The sequence below is a fragment of the Mandrillus leucophaeus genome, unplaced genomic scaffold, assembly GCF_000951045.1.
Source record: "Mandrillus leucophaeus isolate KB7577 unplaced genomic scaffold, Mleu.le_1.0 Scaffold1293, whole genome shotgun sequence".
NCBI classification, from domain to species: domain Eukaryota; kingdom Metazoa; phylum Chordata; class Mammalia; order Primates; family Cercopithecidae; genus Mandrillus; species Mandrillus leucophaeus.
The window spans coordinates 368,442-386,882 of record NW_012101247.1 but is presented as its reverse complement, the minus strand read 5'-3'; the positions used below and the strand labels follow the sequence as shown (position 1 = coordinate 386,882).

Sequence of the window (18,441 nt, the reverse complement as noted above, 5' to 3'; positions counted from 1 at the left end):
TTTATTCTAAGAGATGTGCAGTGGGAGTCATTTTCAAGGAAGTACCTTGAAAAATCCAGGGGAAATATTGTACTGAAAAATGTGAGACACTTACACAGCAATTGATTATAGTTCTAGCTCAATAAACCTAATAATTTTCTCCTCACTATATCCTGCCAAGGACACACCTCCTTATTGAAGGCTCAATGTTTCAAGAAATAATAGGTGTTAATAAGTGAGTTAATTGAAATGTGCATCTAAAGCAAGGTATTCAATAAGATACTGATTAAAAATACTGCTCAGTACCAGAGGGTTTAGAGGGACCTAGGCAGAGCAGTAACAAGAGGAGAAAATTAATGGCATTTGACCACTCTAGTTCCCCAATACAAATCCAACTCAAGATATGAGGGAAAAAATGGGATTTCTTTGATTTTTGAGAAACTCTGAGAAGATCTCTGCTGACATTTGAGAATAGGCAAGTTTCTTCAGAGAGTGCATGACATGGTAATGTGGTTTGGCTCTGTGTCTCCACCCAAATTTCATGTCGAGTTGTAATCCCCAGGTGTCAAGGGAGGGACCTGGTGAGAGGTGATCAGATCACGGAGGCGGTTCCCTCATGGGGTTCTCATGATAGCGAGTGAGTTCTCACGAGCTCTGACAGTTTAAAACTGTGTGGCTTTCTTTACTGTCTTTCTCCTGCCGCCATGTGAGACGTGCCATTCTTCCCCTTCACCTTCCACTACGATTCTAAATTTCCTGAGACCTTCCCAGCCATGCAGAATTGTGAGTCAATTAAACTTCTTATCTTTATAAATTACCCAGTCTTGAGTAGTTATCGCAGTGTGAAAATAGATTAATACACAGGGCCACTGATATTCTGATTCTAGAGACTATCCATGGAATTGTCTTCTTATCCCAACACTAAAGAATGGCTCCTGTGCCTTCCCCTCTGAGGTGGAAAAAAAAAATCGGTTTTCTTCACGACCTTCTTGTAACCTCCTACAAAGATCAGGTAACCTTTAAAGGGCATAGTAATTTGCTGTATCTTGAAGAAAAAATGTCTCCAGATCATGGTTTTATTTACAAAGCAGACAGTCACCTATACTGAATGATGGATTTCAAGTTAAGTTGGAAGTGAGCTACCCTGAGCAGCAACCGTGAATTACATTCATTTTCAAATGTCTACCTTGTGGGTTTTTTTTTTTTAATTCCATTTAATTGTATTAAATACAGAGCAGTAAAATATAGTGTGAACCTCACAGTGAGTGGGGAAAAAAGAGATATTTGACAAAGTCACAGTTCTTTCTGCATGAATCTTTTTTATGAGACATGGATTTAAGTACATCTTAGCAAGAAAACAAAAATATAGCTTTGAAGTATTACCTATCTACTTACTAAGACAATCTGGATTTTCAATATAAATCAAGGAAAATGACTTAAAAGCCTACAAGTAATCTGAAAAATGTTTTCTTCTCCAGTGAGTATGCTGAGTGGCAAATCTCTGTGCTGTTCTTTATCCTCATGTAACAACAGAACAGTTAATGACATTTTAATGTAAAATCCAAGAATGATTCCGATTCTACATAAGATTTTAAAAGTTCTCTGGGGTTTAGAAAACTGATAACAACCTTTATTTAAAGCCATATTGAATGAAATAATGTTTCTTTTAAGTAAGTCAGCATGCCTAAGAAAATAAGTTTTACTAAAAACTGAACAGAGTTGCATATTGTTTTAATAGTCCTTCAGCTTACAGCTTAACACAAGAATTGAGAATTAAAGCAGCTTTTTATCTGACCTTTTGTTTTAATCTACTGTTTACCAGCCTAATACTTTGACAATTTTTGAAATTTTACAACAATCTCTAGAATATTGGATATAGAAATGTTTTCTTTGCCAATATTCAGAAAATGGCAGGTCATCTTACCAAGAACAATTTATCAATATCTATTTAAAGTTCACCTAGTAAATGACATACATGCATTGTTTTGGGTCAGATAACACTGTACTATTACCAAATGAAAAAAATAAAAGCAAACTACCAAATATATTAGGGAGAATGACTACTTTCCTCTAAGTGCAGCAGATGTCAATTGCAGTGAGTATTTGACTGCATTGTCATTATGCTGAAACTGGATTTCTAAAGAAACGCACAGAAGAATTTCTATCAAAATACAATAAATATTTACCCCCTCTGACCTCTCTGCAGAATATGATTTGCTGAAAGGGTCACAGTCAATATCAATTCACAGAAAAAGAAAATGACTTACGAGAAGGTAAGACTTCATGACCAAATTGCAAAATTACTAGACGAAAAAAAAGAGGAAGATGTAGCTGTCCCTTCCTATACATGACAGACATGACCCCCAAAGAACTGGAAGTAAATCAAATCATGTTTTAAAATGAACTCACAGGAAGCTCTTGAATAAGTTCTCTTTCCTACAATACTCTTGCTTTCCAGGCTAGAGATCAAACTCTTTGTCAAAGGCAAAGCCGATGTTCACCCAGATTCCTGAGCTCATTAGTTGAGAAAATTAAATAATGGAAATCTTGCTGGCTTGCATGTTTTCACATAGATTATATATCACACAGGTAACCTGAATACCCTATTACAGTGACTAGCACCTAGTGGGCCTGCATCTAATTCCAATCTGAAACATTACCTAGTGCCCATGAGTTGCTACTTCTCCTATATGACTAAATGTTGAGATTTTACAGACCAAAGGTAGGGCCAATATCCTGGCTGGCATTCTTCTATTTAATAAGTCCATTTTGAAAGTACATGATCTAGATGATCTAGGTAATATTAACTGTAAAACAATTTTTAAGGCCAGGTGTGGTGGCTCATGCCTGTAATCCTAGCACTTTGGGAGGCCAAGGCAGGCAGATCACTTGAGGTCAGGAGTTCGAGGCCAGCCTGGCCAACACGGTGAAACCCCGTCTCTACTAGACATACAAAAAAGTAGCTGGGCATGGTGGTGCATGCCTGTAGTCCCAGCTACTGGGGAGGCTGAGGCAGGGGACTCACTTGAACCCGGGAGGCAGAGGTTGCAAAGAGCCAAAATTGTGCCACTGTACTCTAGCCTGGATGACAGTACAAGACTCTGTCTCAAAAAAAAAAAAAAAAAAAAAAAGGCCCATGACCATTTTTAAGCTCCTTGGATTGAACCCATGCTATAAACAGATTTATAAAAGGCTGCTCTTTGCTGCCCTAAGGCATGCAGTCAGTGTCTCCCTTGCCTTCCTTCCTTTACTCAATCTGTCATTGCACTGATGCTGTCCTAATAACCTCATTCTCCCTAAACATACTGCTTTTTTCTTTCCCTAGCTTTTTGCAGTAGTTCTAACACCACCATCTGTATGTTTCTCTAGAGAAAGCTTTTGTTGTTCCTGCTTTCGTTGTTCATGCTTTCCTTCCAATGATCCGTGGCCTTAGCACCACAATGATCCTGCCTTAGTACCACCACTTCAGAGTGGAGAGGAGGACGACAGAGATGGTGCCTTATCTAAGACCTCCCAGAAGCCGTGCCTGAAGGGTTCCTGCAGCAGGGCCAGGGAGCCCCTTCTGACACGGCATGGCAGCAACAGCCTTTGCTTTCCTTTCACCTCCTCCCAGGGTACACTTGTTTGCTGGTACAGGATAAGAAACTAAAGAAGTCAAATAAGCGCTATCAAACAAGGTTATATAAAGCACATGAAAACACACTTCTTATTTCTGGATTGTTCCCTAAGACTGCCTTCAGAAGAATTGTGTCTTCTGTTGGTTCGTTTTACTTCCTTTGTCATGGGAGACAATTTTTAACTTTCAGGAGCTAACGTTCCTAACAAAGACTCTTTGCCTTCTATATGCCCAGCAATTTAAGAGACTACCTCTCATCTCTAGTGACATGGACAGACCCTACTTTTAATACCATCTCTAATGAATTTGCCCAAGAGAGAAACTCCAAACTTTTTCAGTACATGTCTGTCAAACTGAGGGATACATATCCCAGGGATATAAATGACAGAGTGATGGGTTCCATGAAACCAATGAACAAACACTGGAACTATTTAGAAAAAGCACGTTTAGAGTCAAGTAAAACAGTTACATTATAGAACAGAATGCAAACTTTGGTTAATGTCTAGGATAAAGCAGAAAAATTCAAATATATTTGAGCTTACCACAGCTGCCTCCTGTTATAACTGGGCCCCAAAGGGCCTGCCTCTCTTCACTCAACTTCGAAGCTAAGCAGAAAAGTTTGTCAATCATTGCTTAAGTAATTACCTACGTCTCTATCAGGATTCTGTATCTGTTGATAATACAGGCCATGACTCTATTACACATCTATGCAATATGACATAAACTAGGAAAACAAACCAGACATACCCCAAAATGATGGAAATCATATTAATGTTACTTTGTATTTAAATTTGCTTTCAATTCTGAAAACAGTAATTGTGTCCCTACTAATTTAACACTTAGGCTTGGGAACCTGAGAAAAAAGATGTATAGTTAGTTCTTACCGCAGTATCTTAGAAATCTGGTACATGTACACTTTATAGCCACGATCAAAACTTGCAAAAATCAATCTGGCCCACTTAATAAAACAGAATTTTGCATCTGCTGTTTCCTCTCTCTGGTACAGTCTTCCCTCCAGTTCTCTGTATTGCTGATTCCTTTTCACCCTTCAAGTTCATCTCTTCAGAGAGGCTTCCCTAACCATCCCATGTAAAGTACCACTTCTCATTCCCTCTATAAGCATTTTATTATTCTGTTCATTTTTTTCAAAGCAATTACCATAATTTGTACTTATCTGGTAGTTAATTGCTCTTTCATTTATTATTTGTGTGCCTCATCGAATGAGAATGGACCAGAATGTTGTCAGTCTTATTTACTGCCACATCCCCACCTCTGATGCATGTCACTCAATAAATACTTTCGAAAGAAATACTGCCGCATAGCATTTAGAAATAAAGAGGGGGCACTTCTCACAGACTTTCAAAACCCTAAAAAAAAAAACAGACCTCGGAGCTATTATAATCTGGCTTTTCTTACAAACCTAAAAAGAAACTGAGGTGCGGCAACTCTCCCGAGATTCATTTAAGATGGCAAGTTTGAGACACAGCCAGTGATATTCTTCCATCTCCCTGTCTCCCACTCCAGTGAGCTCTCCAAACCAAGCTGTTGTTTCTGCTAGTCTTACTTTATTATTCCTAAAGGATGTATAAACAATGCTGAGCACACGTGAAAACCAAATGTTTGCTTCTTTTCCCATACTGCCTTTTTGTTGTTGTTTTGCCAACTACAGTGGAAAAAAACACACAAGACATTGTATGTCATGCAAAAGAGTCTGACCTCGATGCCATGAGCAGAAGAGATGAGATTCTACTGCACTCCAACCTTATTCCACGGTATGGCCTGGAAGCCTCAACTTTGCTGTTGACATGGCCAGAGTAACTGCCATATCTACTATGTAAAGTGTGGTTTTAAACCAAGAGAAATGTTCTATACACTGACAATCTCACACATCCAAAAAATAAATTAATATAGCCAATATACACTTCAATGAGTATTTGACTGCAGTGTTATTATGCTGAAATTCAGTATCTAGGCCTATTTTCCTCAAAGAGGTCAAGCTTAAATTCAAATGAACAAGAAAAAAAAAATTCCTATGAAAAGAGAAGGATCACATATGCAAGTGTCATAACAGTCACAAGTCATAAATCCCCTGGGGAACTGCTAGACAAGACAAGGTTTACTGATCTGGAATCAGACCTACTTATAGTAAGCTCAATGAGAACAGGTATCTAAGCCATCACATTTAATAAAACATTCCTCCTTATAAGAAACAGGGTGTCTCAAACAACATCTTCCTAAATTCCTGGAATATCGGGATAATTTGTGGTGCCTACATCAAGGTTCCCTTCAGGCAGCTGCACTCTACTGCCCACAGTTCCCAGGCTTGATGATGTGGATCAAAATTCTCAGGATCCATGGACAGATTAACAGGCCATTCTCTACCCCTCCAACACAATGGCTTTTCTGCACCACATCTTTTCTGCGCCAGTGCATTTTTATTACTTTGAAGTTAGCCGTTTCTTTATGTGCATTTGTTCAGCTAGCCTACCGTTCTTGAATGAAGCATGATGGAGGGACAAGACCATACCAGTTTGTTAACATTAAGTCCCTGCACTGGTCTCTATTTTCCAATTAAACTGACCCAGAGTCTTGCTCCTGAACATCACAATACCGATATACAATTCACAGTTCTGCAGACCACGTTTTACTGTGGTCAAGTTTCTTAATCATAAAAAATCAGGTCCCCAATCACTGGTGCCATGTAATCTGCAAATCTGTCTGAATGCATTCATGCCATAGTGCTCTTAACTGTGTACTTTTTAAAAAGAACATAAGATTAGCTTTAAATTAAGCAAGATGATATTACTTCAAATAATAAAAATCCAGAAACGGATAAGTTAATAATTCTATTAGTTCCAAAGTTTAGAATATTTACTCAAGCATGAGCAAATGTTATTAGGATCCAGTGAATAACATTAGAGTATTTTTAAAAACCTGTGCCAAATGTGAATGTAAAACAAAACTGGGAAATAGGGAATTATTTTATCTATATGCAAGAAAAGGAGCCCTATTTAGCTCCCAAAGACTTCTGATAAAAACTAAAGCAGACGTTGATAATTGCAACCCTATGTACCCCAGATTTCTTTAAAAATTCATTTGGTTATATATTCTGAATAATGTATAAAACTCAAATAGGATACACTGTCAACACTGCATGGCTAGAGTAGTCAGACGTATTTTTTAGCAGTCAAAATGAAGCTATATCCTTAATGCTTTGTAATAAAATCAATGATATCCATATCCCTAAACAAGAAGGCTTTTAAAATTAAATTGTCTTATCCTTTATATAAATTAATAAAAATACAGGCTGTAAATAGTATTTAACAATTGTTCTCTCACTCTGAAAAGTTTTTCCACTCACACATTATTTGTACATGAGTTTCAAATGTAGGAATTACTACAATTAAAACAAATTCATGGCCAGGTGCAGTGGCTCACGCCTGTAATCCCAGTACTTTGGGAGGCCAAGGTGGGCAGATCACCTGAGGTCAGGAGTTCAAGACCACCCTGACCAACATGGTGAAACCTCATCTCTACAAAAAATACTGAACTTAGCTGGGTGTGATGGCCCACGCTTGTAATCCCAACTACTCGGGAGGCTGAGGACGGAGAATCACTTGAACTCGGGAGGCAGAGGTTGCAGTGAGACAAGATCGTGCCACTGCACTCCAGTCTGGGCTATAGAGTGAGACTTCATCTCAAAAAAAAAAAAAAAAAAAAATCATATTTCATTTGAGTTACTGAGAAGAGGAATTTAGACAGTAGCATAAAATAAGTTGTCATTTAAATAGACATTTTAAGACAATATTTTTAATGAACACAATGTTGAACTCAGTAAAACATTTTGTGAAAGCAAAATTCTCCTTAACCTTTGCACTAATATGTTATTCTAGAAATGCTGACATTGCTGGACACCTGGCAGATGCTCAAAAAGTGTTAAAAAAATGAACTTCACATAGAATTGGCTCACTGTTAGTTTGTTGAGGCTTTGATCTGAGTAACAAAGTGACAGCATCATGCTATCATGCTACAGGTACATAAAGTTAAATCAAGCCATGTGTGGCTAACAGAGACCAGCTTCTTCAGAGTGCTCATTCTGTTGTTTCAGAAAGGCAACAATGGTCAGATCCACAAAAAATCATAGGAGAAAGTAGACTGGACAGACCTTCTAACACCTGTGTATGACATGTATCAACAAAGGAGTGGGTGTGCTTGGCATTTTCTCAGGTGTGAAAAATAATTTGACTAATATTAATCTGCCTCTCCCCTTGAGCTAACAATTAACGTAGAGGCAAAAGGAAGCACAAGAGAAAATAAGACCAATTTGGGAAATGTACAGTGAGCAGGCTAACTGTTATTGTCGAAAAACTGCATTGTGAAATGTCTACCTTTTCCCATCGCTTACACGCTACACATCACTTACCCAAATCAGGCTGTCAAGGTTATAGATTCTGCCTCAGAATTGTTTGGTAAATCTTTATGTGAAATCTTTTTCAATAATAAATTCATCAAAATAAATTAACAAGAGACTTTTCTTTTCTTGGTTTTCTGACATGGTGAATTTCAGAATCGACAATGAATTAAATATTTTAATGAAAATAGGGAAACACAAATTTATTCCTAAACCAGTACATGAGGTACTCATATGCTTTATAAAAATTAGTATGAAAATTAATGCAACACATGTAAGCAAAGCATTTAATTTTTTACAATGATTATTTTGAAAACAGTTCAAATAGTTTTTAAATTAATATGGAAGGTCAATAATACATATATAATTTTATATATGGATATTTATACATAAATAATATATGGATATACATAAATATCCATATATTAAAAAATATGTTATACATACACACACACAATAATGACAAATAAATAAGACCATTGTATAGTTTTTAAATTCATATAAGTATAAAATCTATATACCTGAGCCGACCTCTTTTTCCTCCTCTTCAATGTTGTTTTTGATGCTATCATATTCCTCATCAATGGTCTGGTTACCACGCATCTGAGATAAAATTCTGCGGGCCTTCTGAGTCTGTCCTTTCTGAATAAGCCATCGAGGGCTCTCAGGCAAAAAGAGAAAGCCAAAAAACTGTATAACTGCCGGAATTGCTGCAAGTCCCAACATGTACCTGCAAGAAAAAAAAATCCACATTTACTGTAAAATTTGCTCTTACCATCATGTGCTCACCACATACTTTTGTGTTGTGTTGATAACAATAATATTTAATGCAAAGTTAGCCAGAATTATTTGTGTGTTTGTGTGTCTGTCTGTCACTAGGAAAAAGGGATATTTTTGTGCTGTATTGAAATTTTAAAAATGATAAAAATCTAATTATTTCTCTATCTTTCCCACAAATTACATTGAAAAAGAATGAGCAAAAGTTACAATAATTACGTATACACATTCTAAACCAAACATATTAAGCAAAACATCATAATCACCATTCCTATGTAAGGTTAACATATGTAATTTTGTATTTTACAATATAAAATGGGGCTATGATAAAACTTTCTGATATCTGCTTAAAAGGCACACTTTTCATTAAAATAAGTGCCCAAACGTGTTTCTTTATAGTTATTTCTGACTTGTGAATCATTACTTATAATTTTGTTTCTACAATTTTCCTATTTCATTTTGCCATCAAGCATCACGTTCATCATCATCGAGGAATGGGTGCCCACAGGAAAAAAAAAAAAGATGGAGTCAATAATCCTAATAAAAATGATGACAAATATAAAAATCTGCTCATATTGTTGTAAGTTATCTGTTATCTCTTTAAATATCTATTCTTAATGGTTGGCAAAATTCTAAATAGCAAATAACAATATCATTTTAACTCCATCCAAGAAATAACAAAAATAGTAATGAGTTTATCAACATCAAAGACCTCTCCAAATTATAATCACCAGACTGATTTCCTAACATCTCTAAAGCCTCCATCTTTTTGAACCAAAGGGGTTGAATTAGATAAACTTTAAGCTGTCTTTCAAGTGGAAACTCCATGCATCTAGGATACCGGGATGTTTTCTGTTAATCCAACTTCTCTAGGTATGTTCCAGGGTAGATTCCTAACAATAGAGCTCAGCAGGCCAATTCTACTTCAAAACAAACCACACTGATATGCATAAGTCATGGAAGTCACCTGGCTCAATATATTTTTCAAAGCTATTCTACCTTTTAAGCTGTGCTAAACTAAAAGTATAGTAGTCTTAAAGGTTCCAGAGATAAATTTCACAAAATAAGTCTGCTATTTTCCATGCAATTTCATTTTAATTAAAAAACCAGTAGAAGAAAAAATATGATCATTACATGGGTAGTAAGAATACCTTCTACTACAAACTACAAAAACTAAAACTACACATGGAAACAGAAAAATTAACCAGGATTTGGAAAGTAAATAAACTATTTATGAATGAATGACTAAATGAATCAGTTGGCCTGCAGTGTTAAATCTTATTAGAGGTGTTTTATGCTTTAGGCCATGGATTGTGATAATTACACCAATATTTAGTCACTCCTGCCTCTGCTCATCCACAGAGCGCACAGTGTTTTAGCCTTAATTTATGTCTCTGTATCTTGTATAATAATACATTATTTACCCATCCCAATCAATTGCTTAATATTATTTAACTTTGTATTCAGCATAGCATCTAGTCATCTTGCACACAGTAGGCACTGAGTACATATTTTATGAAATAATACATAAGCACCTGTATATCTAAACTTTCTACATTAACTAACCAGAAAATAACTGTGCTTTGGATTTACATGACAATATCTTAGGGGACAACTCTTCTGGGTCATTTAGCTCTGCAAATTTACTTGCACAGTAATTCCTTCCAACCAAACCATTCATTATTATAGACATAACTGGACCTTCTCTTCTAGTCCTCGGATGAGAGCTACAGAGATCAGCTCACAAAAATATGTACTGCTGGCCTCTTCTCCTTAAGATATTAACTTGCATAATATAATCTGTTATTTAAATGTGTGTTTTATTGCTGTAAATCAATAAAACTTCCATCTGAGCTGTGTCAAAGAAATGTTTATACTATATTGATAATTATTTAAAAGTGATTTTTTAAGGTAGACCCTAAATATACTGGATTAGGAAATAAATTTTAAAAGTCCTAAGCCTTTATGTTTCATTTATCTACACCTATCTTTCTATTAAGATAGAAAAGTGGCAGATAATGCTTCAAAAAGCACTGAAATGAATGCAGAAACTGAATCATTTTCAGGTCCAAGATGCTCACATAATATTTTGCACTCTACTACTTGCTATTAAATCCCAGGATGCAGTATTTTTACAAGTTTTTCTAAAACAGGAAAAAGAGAAAGGAAGAGAAGAGAAAAGAGAAGACAAAAAGAAAAGGAAAATACAGACATATATCAGCCTATGTTTCTTAAGTGAGCTACAGAAGACAGAATAGGCCTTCCCACCTTTTGAAATCTGTACAAGAGTCTGGATCTGAAATGTACAATTTTGTTGGCCTATACTAACGTGAGGAAAAGGAATTTGTACCCTGCTGCCAATCTTTAAGAATACTAAAGCTTCTTTCCAGAGATGAGTCAAGAAAAAAATGTTTTATACATTTGTATCCTAATACTTCTAAAAGTAAAATGGAAAGCTTATTTTGTTTTAATTAACTTTCATGATGAAAATATTTTGATATGAATAATTTTCATGGCTTTGAAGAAAGGCAGTACACAAGATCAGAGCTTATATGACAGAGGACACAGGAACAGATATAGGTGTCACTTCAGCTCTGGGCATACAAACCACGAGAACCTGGTCAAGTTACTTACTATTTTATTTATTTATTTATTGAGATGGAGTCTCACTCTGTCTCCCAGCCCGGGGTGTAGTGGCGCAGTCTCGACTCACTGCAACCTCCGCCTCCTGGGTTCAAGCAATTCTCCTACCTCAGCCTCCTGAGTAGCTGGGACTGCAGGTGCATGCCACCACGCCTGGCTAATTTTTGTATTTTTAGTAGAAACGGGGTTTCAAAATATTGGCCAGGCTGGTCTCGAACTCCTGATCTCGTGATCCACCCGCCCAAAGTGCTGGGATTACAGGTATGCGCCACTGCATTCGGCCAAGTTACTTAACGTTTTAACACACAGGTAATAGTGTCTATTTCATAAGACTGCTGGGGGAATTAAGTGAAATCATTGTAACGTGTTTGTTCTGGCTGTATCACCCAACTAAATTTTCAGCAGGTAGAACTAACCAATTTCTCTCTTAAGAAAAACATTCCTCTAACGATGTGCAGACTGGAGAACAGGAAAGATAAATAAGAGGCTGTGTTGCTGTGGTACTTATAAAAATTTCAATATGAGACAAAAAGAGAAGGATCTCTATAAATCAAACTAAGGCAGTAGTAGGACTACCAGTCCTCTAAATCAAAGGAAAGCAGGAATTAGATGAATGACAGAGTATTGTGATATACTGGGGCAGGCAGTCCCCCAGAAAAGCAAGTAGTCTCCTATTGATACAAGAGATCTCATTATTCTAAATTAAGTCAGGTACTCTAAACCTGGTTTCACATTAGAATCACCTAGGAGGCTGGTGAAACCCACCAGTTTCCAGGCCCCACCCTCCCCCAGGGATTTTGATTAATTGATCTGGGCTCTAGGCCCAGGGAGTTCTGTTTTATTAAAAGCTCTCCAGGTGGTGCTAACGTGCAGTTGTGGCTGAGAACCAAGGATCTAAATGTTTTTAAAACCCAGGGTAAACATGAACAACAAGCACCCAAGGTCCACACCTTACGGCAAAAGCCATTTATCTTCTGCGGGCAAGTAAGCGCACCAGACGAACACACAGTCGAGCAGACATGCCAAGCTCTCATGAGTTTTAAAAATCTTTAGTATGTTCTTTACTATCATGATCACTCATCTAAGGATTTAAAATTTTCTAAACTTACAGTTACGAAATGAACTATTTTCTGGCACAGCTAGCAGTACCAGCACCTTCCTACCAAAGCAGGCCATTTAAAGGGAGAGGAACGCTTCCAAATGACAATGTTAGGCCAGCTATCAATAAAGAACAATCCCACCAATTTCACCTCAGGTTAAGCCTTCTCAATTCCAGAGACTGAAGCTGTGTGAATCATGGATCCTGCATTCCTGGGGCCAGACCTCCTGCTATGGCTCAGCTGAGCAAGTGTGCTGTCTCTTCCATCAGATGGCTAGGGGCCTCACAACAAACCAAACAGCTCCTTCTCTGAACTGCACATTCGCTCTCATTCCTGTTTTACAGCAATCCTGCTGCTCTCACCTATGTAACTCAAGACAATAATCCTCTAACATCTGCTTCCTTAAGTCACAGACTTTTGCACTTCGTGATCATTGACCTCCTCTCTGAACTGACAACATGAGTTAGCATGTTATCTACTCTAGCAGTCCAGAGGTGTGATGATTATGTTCCAAATATATGAAAATCTAGTTGAATGAACAATCTCAGCATAGACATGTAATTGTTTAGTAACAACAATACTAATAGCAATAGTAATAGCTAATGTGTAGCACCAGTTACCGTGTGCCAAGCACTGTTCAGAACAGTTAAGAAACATTAACTCCTATGATTTCACAACAACCCTATGAGGCGAGTGCCATTATTATCCCCACTTTATAGACAAAGAAATGAGGCACAAAGAAGATACATGGTTAGTATGTAACAGAACTACAGTTAAAATCCAGGAAGTCTGGCTCATACAATAAATGTTTACTATAAGTCAAGCTATATTAAATGTTCAGTAATTACTTGATAATTAATTTGGTAGAACAAACAAAAAAAAGTGCATTAATTTACCTTAGCTTCATGTTTAAAGAATTCAGAGGTTCCCTTTGGAAGTATTATTCCCTCACCTCTGTTAAATGCAGTAAAACATTGCAGAAATAACAAAGCAAAAGCAAAGCTGGCTGGCTGGGAGCTGTCACTCCTAATTGTGCCCAGCACAGGTGCCCAACACAGTACCACCCACTAGGCTGGGTAACTGCAAGCTGGATTTAAATAACACAGAACTGCTAGTAGGAAATGGAATATCCTGTGATTCTCTCAACACCTATCCTTAGTAAATCAGAACTCCCTAAGAGCATTACTGTTAAAATAGCTGACTAGTTAAAATACCTCATGTGTAAAGGGTAAATTTGTACTGCTTATTTTGAACACTGTGCCAAACTAAGGTTTTATTTAATGTTTCTTTAACATACACTAGAAAACTTTTCATGCAGGAAAAAGTTGGATAACAAGAAGGTGGGTAATTTTAAAAAATCATTAGGAGCAAAAATAATCGTTTGCAAGATTTTAAAGGATTTGATCCTTTGAAAATATTTTCTATGATGAATATGATAGATCGCAAGTTGCTTTCTCTTTATTTTTCAATCTCTGCATCCTAAAGGTTTCCCCAAGCCTCACTCCTCCTGAAGAAACTGTACAGGAGTAAACAATTGTGTCCTGCTTTTGTGTTCTGTTTCTTTCCCTTCTCCCCTATGTTCCTGTTTCTCCTTAAATTCACAAATGACATGAAAAGGTTGCCAATGCCTTACAGTGGAAGATCTATATGATCTGTGGTTTTAATATGAAGTCAAGCTGTAATGGAAAAACTATCCTACTTAAGGGAAGTTTATTACAATACATTATATTTTTTAAAAACATGCAATTGTTTTTATAGCCCTTGAGGAGCTGAATTCTACTAAGAGAAGACACTTTTCACTTTGAAAGGCACAGGAAAGGTTTTCAGACACCATACTCATTTAGCCAATTATCCTCCCAACAGGCCATGAGAGCATTAAGGTACAGGTCAACTATCACTTCCTTACTGGTTTCCCAACTTCATATTGTCAAAACTATGGTTCCAAGCAAAATAACCACCTCATATCTTTTAGTCACAGATAATCTTGATACTTTCTAAAACACTAAGATTGGCTCACTGACAATCTCTGAAATGTCATCCTGAGTACAGTGAGGCTTTTTAGCAAATTCTCTAACAATATCCAATGCTGTCTTAAACTAAAAAAAAAAAATGAAATGAAAAAATTGTATCTGTAATTCCAATTAAGTTTTATTTCCACTCTGTCTTCTAGCTTGCACTTTTGCTATTGATTAACAAATCGTGTCCAAGTTAGCCCATTCTGAATAGCTCAGAGGAATATTATAAATATTAAGATGATTTATTCTTTAAAATTCTATAGCTTCAAGTTGGCATCCTTTCACAAATAACTATAAAATAAACTCAAAATCTTTTTTTTCCCTGCAACAGTTCACCGAAAATAAAAAGGGTTAGCAATTAGAATCAGTAGATTCTTTGAAAACACTACCTAATGAAGATGTATTGTGTTTGCTTGGAAAGCTAAGCCTTGTGATTTCTCTGAGCTGCTACTCAGTTATTTACCTAGGAAACATCTCCTGAATGTATGTTAAATGCCAAGTACTAAAGCTAATCACTGAACACCATGAATAAACTTACCCAGGGATGGCATCCCCCTCCACAGCTGGAACTTCCCAATGATAAACAGGACAGTGAAACATTTTCCCCTTAAAAAAGCATAACTTAAACCCCTTCAACCTCATCCAAAAACACTGTGCCCTTAGCCCTACATCCAGAGCTATCCAACTACATTGTTCAATGTTCCGACGAATTTTGAATTTTTCATATACTGAAGGAATAATCACATGAGTGATGTGTTTACTAAAAGATCTCTATCCATGGATTTACAAAAGAAATGGTCATCGTTATTGATCAATAACTAGATATTTACAAGATAACATGGTCACCAAACGTAAGTTACGATTTATGTAATATGTTTCTACTTAATGCAAAAGTTTTAGATGCAAACAGATAACACTGAATTTAGCCAGTTGCTACAGTTATGTTACAGCAACTTACTTGGTAACATATTTTTAAATTTTAGTTCATGCTTCACAAGTCTATTTTAGCAGAAAAGAAAACATTGCCACATTGAGATCCCAGGCTGGAAAGTTACTTTTCCTCTGCCACCAAGGACCATGTAAAATATGCACCCTGATGACTGATACACTTGATAATCGGATGGCAGCTACAGAATAAACATAAGACCACAGCTGAAGGTACATAACAAAAATTTCAATGTGCACAGCTGGAATCTTTCACGTTAAATGCAGGTAATATATGATCCGCAAATGATCAACTCGTGTGTTACCTAAAGAAAGATTCTGTGTAAACTGCAAACAAACAAACCATCATTACCAGGTAAGTAAACGTAACAAAATATTAACTCTGTCTACATAGCTTAAGGGAAGACACCACCAAGTAAATTAATACCAGCATATAAGTGGCTTGGCCAGGGTTATTTAAAATGTCATGATTGTAGTGGAAGAAGCAAAATATATTCTGACAGAATGTGATACTGCTGAAATCAATGAATGTGGCATTTTGCACTAATATTAGGTAGTTTTAAACTGTATGGTAAAATACATTAAGACCTGCACAAAATCCACAGTACTATTGCTGAAAATAACGTACACACTTCTTAAATATACACATATCCTTTTTTTCTCTCAAACCCTGAGAATCCATGAAAAGCTTTGAGCTAGAGATTATAGAGAAACAGTAATGATCAACAGACATCCATTGCTTCAAGTAACCTATACTCCAGTAATCATCAAACAAAATAGGATTCTTTAACTGCCATGATAGGGGTGTAGGCCCAGTGTAGGAGGAGTAAGGAGAGCAGTTATTCCAACAGAAGCTATTAGAAAAACATTCCGGCAGAAACATTTATATTATTCGCTGGCCAAGGCAGAACAGGAATATATCAGAGAAATCCACCATAAGGCTGAAATTAATTTATTTTTTAGGTAAAATTTATGTACAAGAAAATGCAGAGATCCAAGGTGTAACCATTCTGAATTTTAAGAAAAAATGCACACCCTTGTAAACATTATCTCAATCAAGAAAGAGAATATTTCCATAATTCAAGGAAGTTCTCTTATACCCCTGTTCCAGTCAATCCCCATTGACTACCACTGATCAAACTTCTGTCCCCATAGCACATTGATGAACTTCATATGGAATCATGGGGAATGTACTGTTTTGTGTCTAGCTTCTTTTAATCAGCACAATATTTTAAAAATTCATTCATATGGTTGTTCCTTCTATGTCACTGATTCATTTATCTACTGTTACCAGACTGTGTTGATTACTTTAGTGTTATAATAAGTCTTGAAATTAGACAGTGAATCCTCCAACTTTGTTCTTTGAGATAGTTTAGCAATTTTAGGTCCTCTGATTTTCCATAAAAATTTTAGAATCAACTTTTCTGGTTGAATGAATGTAAGTGATGATAGTGGATATCTTTGCCTAGCAAACAGTCATAAGGGAAAGCATCATTTTTTCACCGCTGAGAATGAAGTTGGCTGCAATTTTTTTTGTGTGGATGTCATTTGCTATTCTGGTTTGCTGAAAGGTTTTATCATAAATGAATGTTATTCTCTCAAATATTTTCTCTGCATATACTGAGATGATCATATAGGTTTGCCTCCATTGAATAATTTCAATATGGTAACTTGCATGGATTATTTTTCCACATACTAAACCAATCAACCTTCCTGGGTCATGATTTATTCTCCTTTTCATACTGCTTGGTTCAGTTTTACTAATTTTTTGTTGTTAAGGATACTTTTTGGTCTGTGTTCATGAAATTGGACTCAAATTTACTTTTCTTGTAACAACTCAGGCCCTAGTATTAGAATTATGCTAGCTTCAAAAACCTTAATGGGAAGTGTTTATTCTACCTTAATTTTCTTAAAGTTTTTGTTTAAAATTGAAGCTATTTCTTCCTTAAATATTTTATAGCATTCACCAGGAGCTGGGTGCAGTGGCCCACAACTATAATCTCAGCAATCTGGGAAGCTGCAGTGGGTGGATTGCTTAAGCTCAGGATTTCAAAACCAGCCCAGGCAACAAGGTGAAACCTCAACTCTACAAAAAATACAAAGATTTGCTAGGTGTGGTTGCATGTGTCTGTGGTCCCAGCTACTCAGGAGGTTGAGGTGGGAGGATCCCATGACCCTAGGAGGTTGATGTTGTAGTGAGCTGTGATCGTGCCACTACACTGCAGCCACCTAAGTGCCAGAGTGAGTGAGACCCGGTCTCAAAAAAAGAAAAAACAAATTGTATATGGGCCTGGAACTTGCTTTGCAAGTAACTTACTAATCATGATTTAGCTTCTTTAATAACTACAGGGATACTCGAATTTTCCATTTTATGTCCATTTTTGGTAAGTTGTGATTGTCAAGCAAATGACCATCCCATCTAAGTTGGTAAATTTATTGGCACAAAGTTGTTCACAGTATTCCTTCATTATCCTCATAATATCCATAAAATGACATGCCCTCTTTTATTCCTAATATTGATAATTTGTACTTTATCTGTTTTTTCTTAATTAGTTTAATCAATCATAGCCAGTTCATCGATTTTATTAATCTTTTCAAAGAACTAACTGTTACATTGACTTCTGCTGTTTATTGTTTCATTCTTTGTTTTGTTTGGTTTTAATTAGCTCTTATTTTTCTAGCTTCTTAACATGAAACTTAGATCACTGACTTTAAACCTTTCCTCTTCTCTACTGTAATCACTTTTAAGCTATGTATTTTCCTTTTTTTTTTACGTATTTTTATTATTATTATTATTATTATTATTATTATACTTTAAGTTCTAGGGTACATGTGCATAACATGCAGGTTTGTTACATATGTGTACTTGTGCCATGTTGGTGTGCTGCACCCATCAATTCATCAGCACCCATCAACTCATCATTTACATCAGGTATAACTCCCAGTGCAATCCTT

The 18,441-nt window shown here is 36.3% G+C and overlaps 1 protein-coding gene across 1 annotated transcript in view; it reads right to left on the bottom strand.

Annotated features, from left to right (window-relative positions):
* Positions 1-18,441, bottom strand: part of LOC105533889 (proton myo-inositol cotransporter-like) — a 173,913-nt gene that overhangs the window by 76,250 nt on the left and 79,222 nt on the right. Inside the window, exon 3 of the mRNA XM_011972477.1 lies at positions 8,528-8,736. Within this exon, the coding sequence (XP_011827867.1) occupies positions 8,528-8,736 (209 nt within the window). The remainder of the gene's footprint in view (positions 1-8,527; positions 8,737-18,441) is intronic.